Source organism: Lutra lutra, chromosome 1, assembly GCF_902655055.1.
Source record: "Lutra lutra chromosome 1, mLutLut1.2, whole genome shotgun sequence".
NCBI classification, from domain to species: domain Eukaryota; kingdom Metazoa; phylum Chordata; class Mammalia; order Carnivora; family Mustelidae; genus Lutra; species Lutra lutra.
The window spans coordinates 17,776,866-17,797,746 of NC_062278.1; the positions used below are offsets into that span (position 1 = coordinate 17,776,866).

The window sequence follows — 20,881 nt, forward strand, 5'->3', positions numbered from 1 at the left end:
CACCGTGTGCCACGTGTAATTTGTATTCTAGCAGTAATAGATAGAGAGGGCTGGAGAAATCACCTGTTCATCTTGTACTCCACAGTTCCACCAGTGTGCAAATCAATAACAAATACAGGAACGATTTTTTAAACTACTAATAAAAAAATTAGAATTTAGAGGGTAGGAAGAAAATAATTGTTGCTTTCAACTCCCGTGTACAGATAAAACCCAGCGCTGGTATGTAAAGAAGTTCTGAAAAGAAAGTTCTCATCTTCACGTTAGAATTACTGAGATGCACATGACTATGCCTGAGCTTCAGAAAAGACAAAGGAATAACGTGACTTGTTTGTTTTTTAGGTAAATCTTTTCGTCACGAGCAGTGTGAGGCCAAAAATGGGTATCAGTCTGACGCAAAAGGAGTCAAAACGTTTGTGGAGTGGGTCCCCAAATATGCAGGCGTCCTGCTGGGAGACGTGTGCAAACTGACCTGCAGAGCCAAGGGCACTGGTTACTACGTGGTGTTTTCTCCAAAGGTAACTGCATACCGACTGTCCAGAAACAGCAGGCGTTCTCGTCAGAAATTATTTGGTGGAATAAAGCCTAGAGATACCAAATATCAACCGTCATTATTTATTGGGTGACTAGGTTTTGGAGGGTTTTATTTTCATCTCTATAGTGTCTATATTTGTAAAACTTATACAAAGAACAAAAAATATCCTGTAAACAAAACAAGTTAATGTTTTAAAAGCTATTTTGGAAAAGTTGTAACTCTCTGTCAGGGAAGGTAAGGTGTGACCTTCACTTCAAAATTGCCATGAAAACAACTAGAATGTCCTCAGTACGTTGGTATAGGAAACTGAAAGCAAGAAAGCTTTCTACTTTTCTATCATTTAATTAAGAATTTCTTTGGTGACTTATGAAAATCGGTTTCAAGATCATCATCTCTGACCCAGACCTTTAAACGTCTTGCACCCTTAATATGAACCAATGTCCTTATAGGTATTGACATTGTAATATATGCAGGTGAAATTATCCCTTATTTTTCACAGGACAGCATTTTCTAAATTACTAAGTTTTATTTCTCATAATTGGTGTTACGAAGCAACATAAAATAATGTTTTTCTAATTTATAATGTGCTACATTAAAATCCCCTCTGAATTTGGCCTCCAGATTTGTGTGAAATATGACTGAAAAATAAGTTAACATCCAACTTAAGTAACTTTTAAAATACTTTGTCTTTTTATCCCAAGATAATATATTTTTCACTTAAAAGATAGGACAAAGAATAAGAGTAGAAATATCAGCTGGCATTGCCACCCCCTGGAGAGCAGTGAGCTTGTTGATGTGTATCCTGCTTCGGTTCACACACATACACACACGCACATACTCACACACACATGAAAAGAGTTGTATATACACAAGTACAAAGCCTGTCTGTTTATTTACATACAAGACTGTATATATTTCTTATATATACTCACACGTACAAACCAGAGAGTCCATATATGGACTATTTTACAACTAGATTTTTTTCCCAAAGATTTTATTTATTTAATTGACAGAGAGAGAGACTGAGAGCACCAGTAGGAGAGCAGCAGGCAGAGGCAGAGGCAGAGGGAGAAGCAGGTTTCTTGCTGAGCAGGGAGCCCGATGCGGGGTCCGATCCCAGGACTCTGGGATGATGACTTGAGCCGAAGGTGGTTGCTTCACCGTCTGAGCCACCCAGGCGCCCCCATAACTAGCTTTTTAAGAACATACTGATTCCTTTACTCAACATACAGTCAGTGTCTGCCAGCAAGTACTTTCCTCTGACTTCCCTAGACTCTTTCTACGCTAATTTGTTGGTCTCTGACAGTTCAGCACATGATAGGGAATGCTTTCCAGCCATTAACAAGGTTTAGAATGTCAATTTCAGATTTTCAAATCTATTTCTATAGTAACAATTATGCCACAAAGAAGGATCTCCACAATCTGGAGCATGTTCATTTTCTGCTCTCCACACAAGTGACAAGTCCCCCAGGCTAAGGGAAATCGTCTTGGAGACTGTGCTCTGCACACAGAAGGGGAAATGGGTACCTTAGGTCTCCTGGCATATTTGGAATTAAGCTCAAGAGAAAAAGGGCGTAACCCAGATATATCCCAGATCTGCTTTCTGGCAAGACATCAGGATTTTTCAGTTAGATACTCCAGGCCACTAGGGTTTGGGGCTGGTTGGTTATTTTTTGATGCACTATCCCTGTCAAATACAAAATTCCACAAATTGGAACTTGCTGTTTTACATGGAAACCAAGTACCTGTGCACAGGTACCTTCCCATTGCTAACGGGGTCCTTGTTATTCAGGTGACGGATGGGACCGAATGCAGGCCGTATAGTAACTCCGTCTGCGTCCGGGGCAAGTGTGTACGCACCGGCTGTGATGGCATCATCGGCTCAAAGCTGCAGTATGACAAGTGTGCCGTGTGTGGGGGAGACAACTCCAGCTGCACAAAGGTGGTTGGAACTTTCAATAAAAAAAGGTAAGGTGAGAGAATCATGGCCCTGTAGGCATCAAGCAAGGCTTTAGACTTGCACCACTGAGAAAAGGGGACTTGTGTTACATCGTAAGGTGTCTATGGGAGGAGGTCCCGCATGGCCCTAGTAACATATCATACGTATGACCACCAAGGAGGGCGTGAGAAAGTTCTGGTTGCAGAGTGCAAAATCCCACTGCTTCTGGAAGCAGAGAAACTGCATGGCTCTGAGGTCAAGATCTTATAGCATGTGAGCACCGAAAACAAAAAGGCTGTGAAATCCCCACTAGCGATCTCTGGCAGATCTGTTATTCCTGAAACCGCATTTAGGGAAGGACGGCTGGTTTGCATCATAATTATTTCCTTTTACAGACACATTTTCACTAGGCTGTATTTTTCTTGAGAAGACATCTCCCGTTGCAAACGTAAGTTGACTGCAGGGATGGAGGCAACGGTGTCATTTTATAGTGAACTCTCCTGGTTTATATTTACTCTATAAAGAATAGACAGTAATGTTTGCTTCCTCTTATGGTCTTTGATTATGCTTTCATTTTAAATATGCAAGTTTATAAAGTACCAATTTCTGGAATTAAACATTTTTTAAGGTTTATTTACTTATTTTAGAAAGAGTGGGAGCATGCACACACACACACATGGGGGGAGGGGCAAAGGGAGAGACTGTTCAAGCAGACTCCCCACTGACCTGATCCAGCGCTCCACAAGGGGCTCAACCCCGTGACCCATGAGATCATGCCCTGAGCCGAAACCAAGAATTGGTCACTGAAGTGACGGAGCAACCCAGGCATCCCTCCATTAAATATTATGTTATCAGTGAGGATGAGGGAACAGCTAAAGGGTCTGCTGGAATGCAGGATTGTCTTTCTTCTTCACCAAACCATTCCTAGGCTGAGTGGTATAGGTCCAGTGCACCTGTATTTTTCTTGAAGTGTGTGCTGTGTTCTCTTTAGCTGGAGGGTAATATTCAAACCAAGTAGCCATAAGGATTTATTAAAACAATCATCTGCCACGTTATTATAGAAAACTGGAAATTATCCTTGATACAATAAAAAAAATGGAATGGCTAAAGAATTTATTCTGACTTTAAATACGCATTACTAATCCTATTTGCTAGTGAGTTAGTAATTATTCATCCAATTCTATTGAATTCTATTTATAAAATATCCCACATGTCTACCGTGTACTGCATTTTTATATATTGCAAAGGTGCAAGACACCTTAGAAATGATGAAGTCTAGGAAACTCAGACTCTGAAAGTTGAGGGCTCATCTCATTTCGCATGGCTGATGAATGCTAAAGCAAAGTCTATATCTTAGGGCAGAAAAAAAGAAAGAAGGAAGGAAGAAGAAGAAATTCAGGAATCAAGTAGGAAATTAAATACCTTATGTAGGGGCACCTGGGTGGCTCAATGGGTTAAGCCTCTGCCTTCTGCTCAGGTCATGATCTGAGGGTCCTGGGATCGAGCCCCACGTCAGGCTCTCTGGTCAGTGGGAAGCCTGCTTCTCCCTCTCTCTCTGCCTGCCTCTCTGCCTGCTTGTGATCTCTGTCAAATAAATAAATAAAATCTTTAAAAAAAAATACCTTATGTACTAGGTACTATGTAGTCTTCCTACATAAACTTAGAAGCCACTTTTTCTAAATAGTAAATTTGGCATTTTGTTTTTTGGATTGGCAACCAGTATCTGCACATTTGTTGTCCCATGAAAAGATGAAGAAATTCATGAGAGCGATAAGTGGTGGGCATCCTGACAGCTTGCAAATTGATTTGACCAAGATTATATTATGTGGTACAAATGGTCTGTTTAACGTTTCCAGATAAATTACCTTGGCCTAGTGTAGTGTATAAAGAAGGACATTGATCTTGGAGCTGAAATCTTTGTAATCAAGCTCTGGTTCAGTGATTTACAAAGACTGTGTGATCTCTCGAGAGTCACTTCATTTTTATTTTTTATTTTTATTTTTTTACTATCAGAATTCTTGAGAGTCAAATGGAATTAATAGTAATGTTCTTGCAAGTTCACATTGCTGCGAGGATCCAATGAGATCATGAGTATTAAAATATTTCATCAAGCTAAAACCACTTCACAAATATGACCGTAACCTCAATTCACCCCTCTCTCAGTGTTCTTCGTCTCAGTAAATGGCAACTCAGTCCTTCTGTTGCTCAGTACCGGGAGAGTAAGAGAATCTTATTTTACTAAGGCACTAAGAGATCAAGGCACCAGTCCTCCCACTGGCCGTGGCCTTGTGAAGCTCCATCTGAAGACCCCAGCAGTGCTGCCAGTCCCAACTGTTTCTCATGAATCTGAGACAGGCTCTCAGGAATAAGCATTAAGAAAATGCTCTCCTACCAGTTTCCCTTACCCTGCATTCTTTATTTTCTTTACTCTCTGATAGGTATCATTTAAACTCTGAATATAACCAGAACATATTTTCACATAAATGTTAGAAAGTATGACTGGCAGAGGTGGGGGTGGGGAGGATTTCAGGAAAGGAGTAAACTACGAGTAAGGGGTCATGGCTTTAGAGCCTAACACGGCCACTGGTTTTAGAGTGCACTTGTTCAAACACTTTATATGTTTAATATATATACCTACACTTTGTATGTTTTCTATGTTAAGATGAGATATTCTCTCCAACATCCCTCCTGGTTTTGTTCGAAGCTACTGTAGGTTTGCATATGATCTCTTGCTATTAGATATTTCAAATAAATAAATAAGTCCTGTAACAAATCCTAAACTAAACTGTATTACAAAGCTAAAAATAATGAGTCACGTTGAATGGATAAGCAAGATCAGTATTGTAATTTCTTTCTTCCCAGCAGTAGGAAACTCCGACCCCTGTGTAGCCATCAGTCCCTGTCCATCAGATGCCCAGTAGACAGCAGGCTTCCCTCTGGAGGAGCCTCCCCTCTAATTCAGGGGGAATGCCTGGGCAGGGGAAATAATACTTGGATTTTCAGGGTATGAATCAGTTGCCCTATCACCTCCAAACCTGAATAAGAATTTAGTGGCAGTTAATTAAATTTCATACACATCAAACTTCACAATTTATTTCTTTATATTCAAATAAGTAAGAAAGCAAAACATGGGGTGACCTCATTATAAAATCACTTATAGAGGCAAAGAGTTTCACAAATGACTCCTTACTGGTATAGTCCCTTGGCACTTAATTGGCATTTCTGTCCTAGCCTTCTTCCAAAGCTACGGATGCTAGAGATATTGATGCCTTTGCCCATTTTCCTGAGCAGATGATGGCTCATTAGAGACCTACTTTATTTGTCACCCATCATAAAACCTCACTCAATCTATCATAGTGTTCATGGACACAAAGTATCCGAGGAAATTTGCTATGGCATTAAAGGTTCTTTATATTTTTTCTTTTGATGATACTAGTAAGTTATGGTTACACACTTAGAGAATTTTATATTTCATTTGTTTTCTGCTCAAGAAATCCAGTGTTCTAGTTGAAATAGAAGCAGAGCTTCCACTCTGTCTCTAGTTCAACAGTGAAACCCATGGTTCCCCAACTGCTCTGCTCATTTGGAAGGACTCCCAATGTCCTGCTGCCTATGCCCATCCCGACAGATGGGGTTTAATTGGCCTGGGGTCTGGGGATTAAAATGTTTAAAAGCTCTCCACATGATTTAAATATGCAAATGAGTTTGAGACACATTAATTTAAAACTTTCTGTGAGAGTGAGGGCAGATTTTTGTTTGTGTCTACATGTATCCTATTTGATTTGATAAGGATGTAAAATGTTTTTGTAAATCTTTAAATGAAGTGGGTGCACATTTTTAAAACAAAGGTTGCTAACATCATCCTAATTTTGAACATCGTAATAAAAATGTATACAATATCATAGTCTAATTTTAATTTTATTTTGTTATAAGAAAGCTAATCTTTGAAGCCAATTTTAAATGAATTCTTAACTACGTTAAAACTTTGCGTTAAGGTACGATTTTCAGAGAACTTTGATTTGTTTGTCGATTTATTAAGTGTTTACTTATTTTTTTCCTTTTCTCCCTCTCCCTCTTTCCTCTCTTTTTCTCTCCACTTCTCTCCTCTGGGGACATTTTTGCTTCCAGTAAGGGTTACACTGATGTGGTGAGGATCCCAGAAGGGGCAACCCACATAAAAGTCCGACAGTTCAAAGCCAAAGACCAGACTCGATTCACTGCCTACTTAGCCCTGAAGAAGAAAAATGGTGAGTACCTTATCAATGGGAAGTACATGATCTCCACCTCAGAAACCATCATCGACATCAATGGAACCGTCATGAACTACAGCGGTTGGAGCCACAGGGATGACTTTTTGCATGGGATGGGCTACTCAGCTACGAAGGAAATTCTCATAGTGCAGATTCTTGCAACTGATCCAACTAAAGCATTAGATGTCCGTTACAGTTTTTTTGTTCCCAAAAAGTCCACCCAAAAAGTCAACTCTGTCACCAGCCATGGGAGCAATAAAGTGGGCTCGCCCACTCCACAACTGCAGTGGGTGACAGGCCCGTGGCTCGCCTGTTCTAGAACCTGTGACACGGGCTGGCACACCAGAACGGTGCAGTGCCAGGATGCAAACCGCAAGTTAGCAAAGGGATGTCTTCTCTCTCAGAGGCCTTCGGCATTTAAGCAATGTTTGCTCAAGAAATGTTAGCCTGTGGTGATGATCTTCCGCAGAGATAACTGGATGTTTCATCACGGATCAGTCCTGGCCAATGGTGGTGATCAGTCGTGGTGAAAAGAGGTCTACCTAACACACAGAAAGTCACGCTTCGATGGCATTGTCAACAGGAGTCTAATTATGGGCAGAATCTGCTCTTGGTGACCAAAGGAAGATGTGCACTGTTTCATGTGAACAGTGGTGACCTTGGAATCTAGAAACACTTGGGAGTTATCGAACATCCCCTGGGCTACAAGAATGAGAAAAACACTGATGAATGTAGAATCAGGGGACATTTGAAGATGGTGGAACAACAGTCTCCCCCTTGTCACCTACCTCTTCTAGAATGTCTTCAAAGGCATCATAATCATTATCATCCACAATACACCATAGCTTATTTTTACTGTTTGTAAATACATTCTCCCTTGGTATGTCACTTTATATCACTTGGTTCTATAAAAAAAAAAAAAATGTGTGTGCGCGCGCATGTGTGTGTGTGTGTACCCCCCCACACACATACATATATATATTTCTATAAAAAATGTTTGACCAAAGTAGGTCTGCAGCTATTTCAACTCCTAGTTTCCAGAAAGAGCTGTAGATGTTTTACTGGAAATTAAGAACTTGCTGCTGTTTTAATAAGATTTCACATACTTTCAGACTATAGGAGATCAAATTTTAGTCAAAAACCATTTTGACAGCAAGCATCTTCTGAGAAATTCTCAACAGAAAAAGGATCTCAGTGTATCTAGTCCTTTAAATACATACCGAGTCCATTTTCTTAAACTTTCAACTGCCTGCATTTTTCCAGGCAGCCAAACTGATGCATAATTAGGAAGTAGTAATCGTGTTTGTGTGTGTGTGTGTGTGTTATGAGTATTCAAGAGTCTGAAAACTAGTTTCTCACTCTAAAAACTAGTTTTCTTGTGTTAGAATTTAAAAGGGAAAAAAAGAGCATATTTCACCATGGTCGTTTGTATTTTCACACCATCTTCCCCATTCAGAAGCTTTCATCTGATACCTTATATTGTGTAATATTCATGCAAAACACACTGCAGAGTTTTCTATTCACATCTGACACCTTCAACACTGGTATACCTCTTACCAGCAAGCCTTTAAAATGTGTTTGTTTTCGCTTGTCTGTTTGTTCAAGGGTTCTGTAAGACCTTCAGTGTTTTGTACTTCTTGCTGACTTAGTTTGAGAGGAGTATTAAAGATCACTTTGTAGTTAGCCACATCTAGAAGTGGTGATCATTAATGTGGCTCTTGCTTAAAAAAAAAAAAAAAAAAAAGTGGTTAATATTAATAAGACTGTTTCCACACCGTACAGGCAATAATTCCTTGCATTTTCTTTTTAAATCCAAGGATACTGATACCGTACTTAAGATTTTTCCCAATTGGAAAGCATTTGGTTGTACCCATAAGTGTTTGAGTGATGAAACGTGATGATTTTTGAGAAGTTTGTTGCTTCTATTTCCATAGTCTGTCTAGGTAGGTTGTTAAGTTTGGATGTTAGATATGGAAAAGTTTTACAATCATATGCATAAAAATATTTTTTTAAGCAGTAAACTGCACCCCTGCACCTCATAACTCAGAAAATCCAAGGTGTTCAATTTCATTGGGATTTCTTTTTCTTTATGAAATATTACAAAGCCAATTGTTTGTTATAAAATTTTATAATAATCGTACCAAATGTGCCTACTATTAAAGGTTTGCATATAAAGGTGTTAAGGGACCATTGTTTGAGTTCCCTTAAGCTCACAAGAGTTTATTTTTATTAGAAGATATTTTTAATATAAAAGAATTATGTAATTGATCTAGCTATATCACATTCATTTCAGTGGGTGTGAAGAATGGATGTCTCACTGTTTTAAATATTTTCTTAGGAAATTATTTGGTAAAACAAATAATTGTTTTACAAAACTGATAATCATCCTTTGGCTTTTCATAGACTCTCTTTGCTTTAGACTTGGTCATTTATTCTTAATAAATTATTAATTAGAAAAGTGAGGCCCATATAGAACTTTTAGCCTCCAAACATTTGATGGAGTTCAGCAGATATCAGGGAGAGGTAACAAAGCTATCCAAATCAGTCAGAAAAAAATGTTTACATCACACCATTTGACTATTGTGAGAGAATTAGTAAAAGGCCAACATTACTTTTTCCCAATTTCAAAATAATTTTAATCAATTAACTCAATCCTGACAAAGTTCATTTTTATCTTTTGTGGTTATGTTCATGGCAACATTAAGAAGTAATAGAAGGGCAAACACGCTTGTGTCCTACTCTGCTTCTCTATGCTGTATTCATAGAGGTTTTTTTAGCATGGTTTATCATTTATTTTTACCCCATATAATGAAGTTTTATACTTCTCAATGAAACGATCCAAGAGAGCTTAAAAGGAATAAACCACTATTCTATGCTTTTAAGGAGTTTTCTTTAGTTTTTTCATATGAGTATCATTAGATTGACTGAGGAATGTATGTCTATCTAAACTCCTGAGAAAAACGATACAGACTGGAGACTGAAATTCAAAAAAATGGAGTGTTCAGTAGATATAAGGAATGGTAAGGGAAAATCCTCCGTCATGAAATCTAGTTCAGACCAGTTGGATGTTGGACTATGCATTTTACCTTTCCAGACTTGCATCGTGAAAAAGGAGTCTGTGATTTGTGAGGCTGAGGCTCCTTCCCTGGGGGGAAAAAAAATGTTTGTCTGAAAATGCTCAGGTTAGTAAGAATCTAATCCCACAAAACTAAACACTTCAGATTAAGTTTCACTGAATAAAGGGAGCACAGAAGAAAACCGCATTTCTTTCTTCCAGAACAGAAAAGGCCAAATTAAGCCCTGCCTTGTTAAAAGTTTAAGGGCATTATTTGAATCAATTCAGTCAATTCAACTTCCTTTGCCTTCCTGTGGAAACAGTTTTATCCCATTAAACTAAGAATTAAGGGATTAATCACAAACAAAAATAAAGTTGCAGCACTGAAAAAAAAAAGTAATTTATTGTTTTTGCGACTGGTATGTGAATTTGTGTGACAAAAGTATTTATTCTTATTTAACAAAAATATGTGCAAATTCTATATTTAAAATGTTTTGCTGTTGTCCTACTTTTAATTTATGCTTCATGTTTGTGTATAAAGTACACTTTGTGAGTTTACATAATATACAGCACTGGTTGCTTTTGTATTTTTTTACAGAAGGCTTTCTGCGTGAAACAGGCATATATGTATATATTCCCCAAGTATCCTTATTCTAATATTCTAGTTTTCCTCTCTAAGGAAGTTTTAAATTTAATCTTTCTTGACTAGTAGCGTTCATTACTTGTAGTGACATTAATAGCTCTTTTGGGTTTCGTTAATACTAATTTTTTCAAGTCACAGATAAGAAAAATCTTATTCAACCAACTAAGGTCTCAGTTCTAAACTTGAGGTATAGATAGCCTGGAAGCTTCCACAGAAGCCAAGACACAAATGAGAACCAGGTCCATTCATTTCCTACTGATAAACTTGGACAAGGAGCTGTTGAGGTATTCCATGAAATTTGTGTACACACAACCTCTGAGAGACATTGATGATAATTAAACCAAATTTTATCCTTTGCTGCTTCCAAAATACTCCTTAAACGTGAAAATCATTTGGTCTCTAGTATTGGTAAGATTCGATAGTGAGAGTAAACAAATTGAATTTAAGTTTTTCAAATATTAGTAGTCATGGATATTTCTACAAATATGGGGTCTCCACTGATAGAGTGTGACTTTGTACTACTACTAAGGAATCTCATGGAGTGCAAATAGGACTTGGGGAAGGAGGGACAACTTTGATCACATCAGCTTGCCTCTGACTAGGATTTCAGTCTGGTCACAACAATAAAGCAAAACACCCTTGGATATACAGCTGACTAGCTCAATCTCTGGTTCCAACATTTTCCCCCTTGACTCCTTCCTTAGTAACAAGGTCATTGTAATAGTTTAGGTGAGCATGGCAACCAGATTCAGTGAAGTCCAGAACTCGTGTATGACTTAGAGTTCACTTCTTTTGTGAAATAAGATTGAATTTAATAATGGCCAAATTTTGTTAATAGTTTACGGCTGATGATTGGTGAATATTACTAATCTATTTATAATTAAACTTGAGGCAATAAAAATCCATGATATTTTTTAAGATTTCGAAGTTAAGAATAACCATGAGTACAGAAGCTATCATAGAACCAAGGTCAGGGTCCAGGTGATCTATCACTTAGACACATAAACAAGGAACTGGTATATTTTCTCTATCATTTTTCTTATTTGCCAACAACCTGTAGTTTTAGACTGTCAAACAGGTAGATCAAGTTAGCTAATTAGTGTACTGAAAAACCAATCTTCCTAATAGTCTTCCTGCCAGCATTAACTAGAGAAATAACTTCTCAAGTTATAGGATCACGAAACATAACAGTCTATAATGTGTAATCATCTAGTCCTTTAACATATGGGAACATATCGAAATAAGAATTTATTGCATTAGTGAGACAAAAATGGAAATATACATGATGTTCAGATCACAAAAGTATCCGATCTGCCAAATGTCTTTCTGGTACAATGATACCATAATTCTCAATGCAGATTTTGTGGGAAAAAATAAAAGCATATGTTGTTAGAAGCTGTTGATTTTAAAAGAGATTAAGACTGAAATGTACATATTAGTTAACCCAGTTAGTTGCACCTTCCTAATCTAGTAGCACTTTAGCAATAAGTTGGCTACCTGTGGTTCTGATCCTGGAGCTCCACCAACTGGTCCATGTGGACTGCCAGAGGTCAAATGAGAAACCAAATGGCCCATCGTCTAAGACTTGGCCACATCAGAGTAATCCAAAGTCTAACACTGTGAGGAGAACTGTGATTTGTAAATAAAGAAGCATTCTTTTTATTTTTTTTTCCATTTTCTTTTAGCACATCCAACGAACAATTGTAATTTTTATCAAGGTGCTAATATCTTCAGCGATCAACTGTCAAGTGTGGTACATCTGAGTTACTATTTTATTCTACATGATTTTTCAATTTGAAAAGAGAACTCTAAGTTTTGGGTTAAGGCAAAGCACAACTTGATACTCAGTGTTTGGGGAATTGCATCTGAGGGTCCATCTGATCAGCAGGGTTCAGTGACATAAACTACAGGTACATCAAGGATGTTTAAGGTGATGTCAAAACTAGAAGAGTGTCAGGCTAGAGGAACAGACCTTCAGAAGAGTGGTGTTAACACCACTTACTAACCATTGGTGTTCCTTTCAAACCTGCCTTTCAAACAAACAAATTTGTTTCCTATACACAAACTTGTGTATTTAGCCTGAATTTTTTAGCTTTGTGATATTTTACATCCATGGTAAACCCTTGGTTACAACTTCTTAGTCTTTCATTCAGCAATGCACAGCATATTAGAAGCCCTTAAACCCAGACTGAGTATAGGAGAATAGGAGAATAGAATAGGAGATCATGTTGTGTGTGACTTTGTAAGACTAGATTTTTGATTAAGAAAACTACATTGTGTCTGGATGGTGTTATTGAATTACACGCTCAGGCATGACTTACATGTAAGGAGTTGACAAATACTGATTACATTTTAGTATGATGTATGAGCAGAAATCATACACATGTTTTTTAAATAGACTGCAGGTAATTAACAGATTGCAGAAATGTATTTATTTGATGTAACCAGTGGCACAAATATTTGATTTCTGTATTATAGTCTGGGAGTAAAGACAGGTGATCTACCTAAGTGGGTACAACTGACATTTTTTAAATCATGAAACATGCTTTCAAGGTAGAGTAAAATATTAAAGATTGACATGTTGTTGTATATAAACAGTAAAATGTCAGCTGCTTACTATCTTCAATTTTTTCAGAAGTAATGGTGTTTTTCCATAAATGTCATGTAGTTGAAAACCAAAAATCTTGGAAAACTAAGACGGGTCTTATTTAAAATGTCTCTTCAGCTTTGGCAAATTTTGAACCTGAATCAACTATTGAAAGCATTACTGTGTCTTGTAGCCTACATTCCACAACAGCTCTGTTATTCAGGTAAACCACTTGAACTGAGTCATTTGGGACCTATACTGTAATATTTTTCATTGAGGAACAATATCTTATTTTGTAAAGCATTTCCCTATGTGTGACTTTAAACTGTAAAATTAAACATTGGCTTTGTGGTTTCAGTGGGCATAATAAATGTTAATTGTAAACTAGGTTAAAGTATGTACTTCATATAATATGTTTTAGAGTTGGAAAATATTGTCCATTTATTTTTAATTTTCTCGTAACAACAGTAAGACTAAGCCAGGTCTTAAGGAAGCCCTAGGCTCTCTGTAATTTCTACCATTCTTCTCCCATCTGGCATAGATAATTCATACTTCTACATTGGTTATAGGACTTTGGACTTAATTGTTTTAACTTCTTCTTACCAGACTGTCACCCCCTAAGGTATTTCTGGTGTTGAAATTCTGGTGTTAAATTAGGAAGAGCAAGCACCCTAATCTACCTGCTTTGTTTTTACTTTTTTAAAGATAAACTTAACGCCACGAAGAAAACGAAAGAGTCAGTACTAATGCATGCATGGAAATTCAAAGAGAACTGGCATTCATTCACTAGGGAAATCCTGGTTTGCTAACAAATTTATGGGATTAAGGTTCCTAAGGACATTGATTCCTTCTAAACCTGAAATCATTACTATTTGGTCTACACTGCAAACACTGAATTTCTCCTTTATATCAAATAATATTTCAGAATTCTTATACCTTAAATTCCCTTCTTAGTAGGATATATAGATTTTTAAAAAGTAGTTCTAAACACCTAAACGTTTAAAAGATGGTGCAGAAACTTAATCAGCATCATAATACTGCTAAGATCAGTTGGCCATATCTTTGGGTCACACCCTGTGCTAAACATCTCACAAACTTTCCCCCACGTGTTTCTCCCCATGACCGGTATGAGGTTGGTCTTAAGATCGTGGTATTGCAGATGACAATCACGTTGTAGTAACTGTTAATGGTGACCCAGCTGTTACCAAGTGTCAGGTACTGGGATAAGCATGATAGATATATCTTATCAATTTCTAGCTTCTTGAAGCACTGAGAGTCTTCAGTCTGCATGGATTGTGAGTCTGAGGGAGCGGCTCTGTGGTGAATGGAAGACTGTGAGAGATGGGAGAAATTTGGGGAGTGTTTCCATGGCCCAATATGTGGTGGGCCCCTTGAGTAAATGCAAGAGAAGTCCTGAAATTCCAGTAAAAACAGCAAGGAAACTATGGAGAGTCAGAAAAGCAGCAAGAACAGAGGCAAGTGCTCAGAGTGTACAAAGGACTGTTATTTAGGGAGAGAGAAGAGGGAATTTGATTTAGAAAACTAGCAAATTGCTGGGAAGAATTTTTTTTTTTTTAATCAGTATTTAACCTTGCAAACTCCTTCACAGCTCATAATAAGCTGGTTCAGACAAGGTCAAAGACATAAAAAATGGTCCTGAGGGGAGCTTTGAGATTAGGAGTAGAGTGAGCAAAATGGTTAGAAATGGCACTCCAGACACTGGAAAGGTCCAAATCATCTATGATTCCTAGATTTTGTGGGAATCTTTCTTGATGTCTTATTGTTTCAGCTGTTCAATTAGACTCATGTTTTCCCACAGAATGAATGATCACCTGTCTAAATGCAGACACAAGCAAAGGGTATAACTTCTCTTTCTCTGTTCCCCCACCATGCCCATGTCATGGGTGAAAAAAATAAAATCTCAGGACGATCAACTACCTGGGCTATTCCTGGAAATGGAGAAAGCTATGAAGCAGCCCCAGGACCTCATTTGACATGAATTCATAGACTTTGCTGTAATATTTAATTCTTTTTTCACTTCTAGCTGCCCACAGTGCCTTGTCTCCCTATTTTAAGCCTTCTCAAGGTCTGCCTTGAATTGGAATTGCAGACATTTTGTTATTGTTATTCATTACTGAAAGCATCTCAATCCTGGGGGGCAGGAAAGTGCATGCCTTAATCACTTGGAAGTAGACTCATTCCAAAAACAGGGGCTGAACTAGTTTTAGGTTAAATGAATCCTTCATCTACGAAAGTGTTGGGAGCTGTTAACCCACTCATCTTTTAGATAAGTCTGGTACCTACCATGGCATTATAAGAATGTACCTACGTTGCTTCTTTTCTCTTGAGCCTCTTTACTATCTCTTTGCTTCTTCAAAGGTGTTTGTTTTCTTTCCCTCCTTGAATCTTCATTGTACTGTTTTAGTCAGTTTCAAGATGAGAGCTCAGACTTTAGAGCTGGGTAAGACTGGGCAGAAGATAAGACACAAGGGTCTATACAAGTGGAACCCGGAGGAGGTGTCTGGAGTTGTGACTGCAATTGGCGTGCCAGACGAGATATTAGTGCCCAGGAACAATCAAGAAAGGTCCCTTTCCTCCAGGTTATACTAAGAACAGCTCCTTGACAGTTGCTCTGCGGCTATCCTCCTTGTCCAAGCCACCACCTTTTCTACCCTGAGCAACAGCAAATGCCTCCTGTTTCCTATGTCGCAGCCAGACTGATCACAGAAAGCCATGAGTCAGATCAGTTAGCTCCTTTGCTAAAAATTCTCCAACACCTTCCTATCTTAACCAAATATGAAACAGTCATATTTTCATGGCCTTCAAAATCTGCAGGGATGCGGTTCCTGCCTTCTACCTGACTTTCCCTCCTAGTTCCCTCACCCTGGTGCTCCCCTCCAAGCATGAACCCTATCCAGAGCCTTTTGCCTAAAACATTCTGCCCCAGAGAGACCCTTGTTTCTTCCCTCCCTTCAAGCCTCTGCTTAAATATTACCTCTCAGACAGGCCATCCCTAACCACCCTAAATCAAATAGAACCATTCCTCCTTCATTTTTCCTCATCACCTTTATCAGTGCTTGAAATAACATTACATAATCATTGCGTACACATGTCTGGTATCATGATACATACATTTATATGTGTACGTAATGTACGTACATAATGTACACATTCGAGGACTCTTTTTGTTCTTTTCACTGCCATATCACCAGCTTCTAGGAAGATGCCTGGCATATAATAAGTACTCACTTAGTCCTTGCTGAATGGATGAAAAAGAATGGATGAATGAAGAGATGGCAATCCAGGCAAATAATCATCATCGGGGGTTTTGGGAAACCACCAGTGGAGATGAAGTAAGTGGGCACAATATGGTAATGGGAATATTTTAAACAGATCATGCTGACATTTATGGACAAAAGGCAGGCCAGTTTTGGCCGGGGGAGCAGAGAAGCCAAGGTAGTTGGGTGGTAGCAAGAACTCAGTTCCTTGATTACAAGACAGATCTTTATTCAATTCCTGAGATGATAAGTTGTAGAAAGAAGAATACTAAAGCTATCCCTCTATAATTCCCATTGCTCATTTATTCAATCAAACACTAATGCAGAGACTGATGTGAAGTATTTTGTGACAGAATTAATGTTACCAATTCACAAACCTTAAAATCGGGTGATTATTCTGGGTTCACGGGGGGACTACAGTAATCACATGAATTCTTAAAAGCAGAAGAGAACGGCCGAAGGGGAAGTCAGAGAAATTCCAAGAATGTGAAAGATTCCCTGTGCCATTGCTGGCTTTGAAGATGGAGAAAGGTATCAACCAGTCAAGGAAATGCAGAATCTAGAAGCTGAGAATGCCCCCAGCTGACAGCCAGGGAGGACACAGGGATATCAGTCCTACAACGGCCGGACATGAGATTCGAGCAACAACATGAAGAAACTTGCAATCAGCTTTGTCCCCAGAGCCCCCAGGAAAGGGACATATCCCTGTGATACTGTAATTCCAACCTGGTAATACCCAGAGCAGAGACTCACCAGAGTCATGCTGAGCCTCCACATCTATAAAACTGGGAGATGATAAATTGGTGTTGTTTTAAGCTGCTGAATATGTGGCGATTCTTATGGTGCCTACAGAAAATGAAAATGCAGGTGAAAACAAGGAGGGATCCCAATCTAGAATGGAGTATCAGAAAGATGAGCTGATGAGACCCTTAAGCAGAATGACAGGGTTAAGGCCCTGTTACTGGGGCTACAATACAAAGGAGAAACACAAGACAAACACAGTATCTGAGTTAGTAGAACTGGCATGAAGGCATAAGATGAGACCCCCATTTAAGCTAACTTTGATATGGAGTCACAGGGGCTGGTGGATGAGAGATCCATATGTACTTGGGGACCGGTTAGTGAAAAGCTGGCTGTGGAGTGAGAATCACAGTGATAAGAACAAGCAAAAACAGGCTGAGAAGGGACAGGAGCTGATGGATGGGGAAATCTGTCACGTGCAACAATGTTTTCCAAAATACAGCTAACAAATCATTTGTTGCAGTAAATAAAAGAAGAGAGGTTTTTGTCAAATAAGTTAAAGATTTAACAGGGATGTTTTGATTCTATATTGCTATTAACAAGTCATCCCAAAACTTAGTGACTTAAAACAATGGTTTATTGAACCTCGTGATTCTGTGAATCAGGGCTCCGTTGAACAACATGTCTGCTCCACAGGTCACCCGGGGTCATTTGGTGAGAAGCATCTGGTGGCTGCCTGGAGTGGAGGGGCCAAGATTGGTCACTCACATGCCTAGTGTCTTGGCAGGGACAGTCAGAGGGTCAGTGTCAGCCCCTCCTTTCCCTTTTTATGTAATCTCAGGCCTTTATCTAGAGCTATCTTCACCAAGTTATAGTCAGTTGTCTTACAAGTTGGTCCTGGGTTCCAAGAACAGGTGTTTCTACAGAACCAGTGGAATCTACAGGGTTCCTCAGGGCTGAGAACTGGAAGTCTCAGAACATTCTGTTTTAACACAATGAATTAAAAATTCCATCATGTGTAAACTGGCCACACTCAAAGGTCTTTTCTTGATTCTTCCAAAAGTTGATATCATACAATATGCCACTTTTTCTAGTTTGGTTAATCAACCTTTTAAAGTTAATTTTTCTCGCTAACATGTCATTTCTACACACATAAAAATGGAGGCTTTCATTTCAGAAATGACACTGTTTAGAATTGCAAAGGCATAATAGTTAACAATTAAGTGGAAATCATTACTCTTTATATTTATTTTTGTATAAAACAAGCAAGCTACAGACAATAAGTCACACAGTCTTGTAATTAAATTGTTGTACTGGCCCTGACTCTGGGGAATCTCCCTGGTTGGGTGAAGAAGAGGAATTGATTTTTATTGTTTTTTTGTTTTGATTTTGTTTCACAATCCACATGCCTTTCCCTAAAATAACATTTCAACATGTCTAAAAATTGTCGCCATTCTGTGGACCACAAGTGCCTCACTTAAGAAGGCACCAAATTTAATGTTGTAAAGAAAGACTTTGATATCAATTGTCCATGTGGAGTTGAACACATAATAAATCTTTATTTTCCAGAATGTATTAATCCAGATGTATATAATAGCATAATAAATTGCTCAATCACCTACAAGTCATTTCACGAACAAGTAAAAACCCTCTACCTTAAAAGGATGAGGACTCAGTAGATGTGTCGTTTAAGTGATACAAACAGCACTTAATACAACTCTATTTAATGTAATGGTCAGGTTCCAAATCCTTTAAAGTGATGGACCTCGCTTCTAATCCCACCAGTTCTTCAAGGACCAGTCAGATTATATAAACCCATGAGCACAAATTTTAAAAGGTGTGCACTGTTGAGCTTTTAGAAAGGATTTAGAAAGGACTTTTAGAAAGGAGCTTTCAGAAAGGACTCTCATGTATCACATCTTTTTCTTAGTGAAAGAACAAAACCATTTTAATATTGGAGTAAAGTGCTTCTGGAGCCCATTATTTTGGGTCTATAATCCAATAAAGATAGATTCCTAAAACTCTTGTTTGTTGTTGTTGTTGTTGTTGTTGTTGTTTTAATTTCACCATTGACTAGTCTCCAGGATGTCAGCTCAGTGACAGAATTTGACATGAAACCCAGGCCCATCACTGAAGGTGTTTTTCTTTGTTTGTTTGTAACTTTAGGATCATAGGAAGAAACAGAAATCTCCAACAAAGATTCCTTTCTGGTTGTCTTATTTTCCTGAAAATAATCCTTCTCAAAGTACTTTTCCTTTGATCTTCCATTTATCCTTTTTTTGGACAAATCTATATTATATGAGAAGCTCAAATTTCTTGAACTAAATAACACTTTAAGAAGCTGATTAAATCTGAGGTTCGCTTAATAAATGCAATGCACGCAAAATATTATATATAATATCTAGAGAATTCATGGACTTTCAGAAGCTAAACAAGTAATTCCAATGTAACAAAAGGAAAAATAAACATGTTCTAAATGACAATTTTCTAAGAAACAGCTTGGAAGTGAAAATTTCGCTCTTATGTTTAGAGCATATTTAGTACACACTGACAACTTTTAAAAACATATGTACTGATCACTTATGTATGTGGCCTGTAATAATATTGGAGTATGATAACAAACAACACAGAGTTCCAGGATTCAAAGATGTAAAGCCGGGAAGATGCATGCGTAGGTGACAAAGAAATCATATTGTAGTAGAATCGTTTCTATAATACACTTAAAAACAATGTCATTTGGGACTCCTGAGTGGCTCAGTGAGTTAAGCATCTCCCTTCAGCTCAGATCATGATCCCAGCATCCTGGGATGGAAGCCTGCATCAGGCTCCTTGCTCAGCAGGGAGCGCCTGCTTCTCCCTCTGCCTGCTGCTCTACCTGTTTGTGCTCTCTCTCTGTCAAATAAATAAATAAAATCTGAAAAAAGAAGTGTCATCCATGTAATATAGTCATCAAGAAAGGATCTAGACTCTTGAAGTGCATTGATAGAACTCGACACAGTAATCTTCTTCCTCTTCTGCATGTTACAAACACTGCTAATGCTAACATCCATTCCACCCTCCTTCCTATGTCCACATAACCTTGGTGGGGCAGATGGTCAGGGAGAGGCTGGGTCCTTGAGCAGTTTAACCAATGCCAACAGTCAACCATCTATGAAATTCTTGTTCAGTGGGAACTTTTTTAAGGTTTTAAGTCCTTATTAGATTTTCTTTTTCTTGCAGACAAAAGCATTTTTACTTGATTCGAGTTTTCATTCTAATCCTGGAAACCCTAGTTTAGGAATTATATCAGCAGACTGAAACTCCATTATAGAAAAGAAGTGGGAAAGATGTAGGAACTTAAAACTATGTTCTATTTTGTATGATGAAAAAAGTTGGAAAGGAACTTTAGAACAGCATAGCATATGTTTTCAAATAGTTTACAGGCTAATCATGAGGAGGAAAAATTATGATTATTTTATATAACCAGGAGGGTGGATTTTAAACCAGTGTGTTGGTCAAAATAAGGACCGGTGTAGAAAAAACATCTCTATTATTCTTACACCCTAATTTTTCTTGCAAACACAGTTGAGTCAAAAGTATCATAACTCTGAAGGTTCATTTTTACCCCTCCCATCCCCCCATGAAAGTCTTCCAAAAGTGTCAATGTATGCTGTGTGGGTGTATTATTTTTAAGTATATTTAATAAATATTTGTCTTACTCTCTTTCATCTTATAGATTGCTGTATACTTTTTGCATTCATTCATTAGGCAGTGCTGCCCATTGTGAAAGCTTAGTTTTACTTTTTCCCAAGCACTGTGGTTCTCATTCAGGGGACATTTTACCCACCCCGCCAAATGTTGAAATCCCCCAACATTT

At 38.1% G+C, this 20,881-nt stretch overlaps 1 protein-coding gene across 2 annotated transcripts in view; it reads left to right on the top strand.

Moving 5' to 3' along the window:
• ADAMTS5 (ADAM metallopeptidase with thrombospondin type 1 motif 5) overlaps nucleotides 1–13,400 on the top strand; it is a 49,070-nt gene extending 35,670 nt beyond the window's left edge. For both annotated transcript variants that reach the window (XM_047721469.1, XM_047721479.1), the window contains 3 exons: nucleotides 340–515; nucleotides 2,325–2,500; nucleotides 6,600–13,400. In XM_047721469.1, the coding sequence (XP_047577425.1) occupies nucleotides 340–515; nucleotides 2,325–2,500; nucleotides 6,600–7,167 (920 nt within the window). In that variant the 3' untranslated portion in view covers nucleotides 7,168–13,400. The remainder of the gene's footprint in view (nucleotides 1–339; nucleotides 516–2,324; nucleotides 2,501–6,599) is intronic.
• The last annotated feature ends 7,481 nt before the right edge of the window (nucleotides 13,401–20,881 follow it).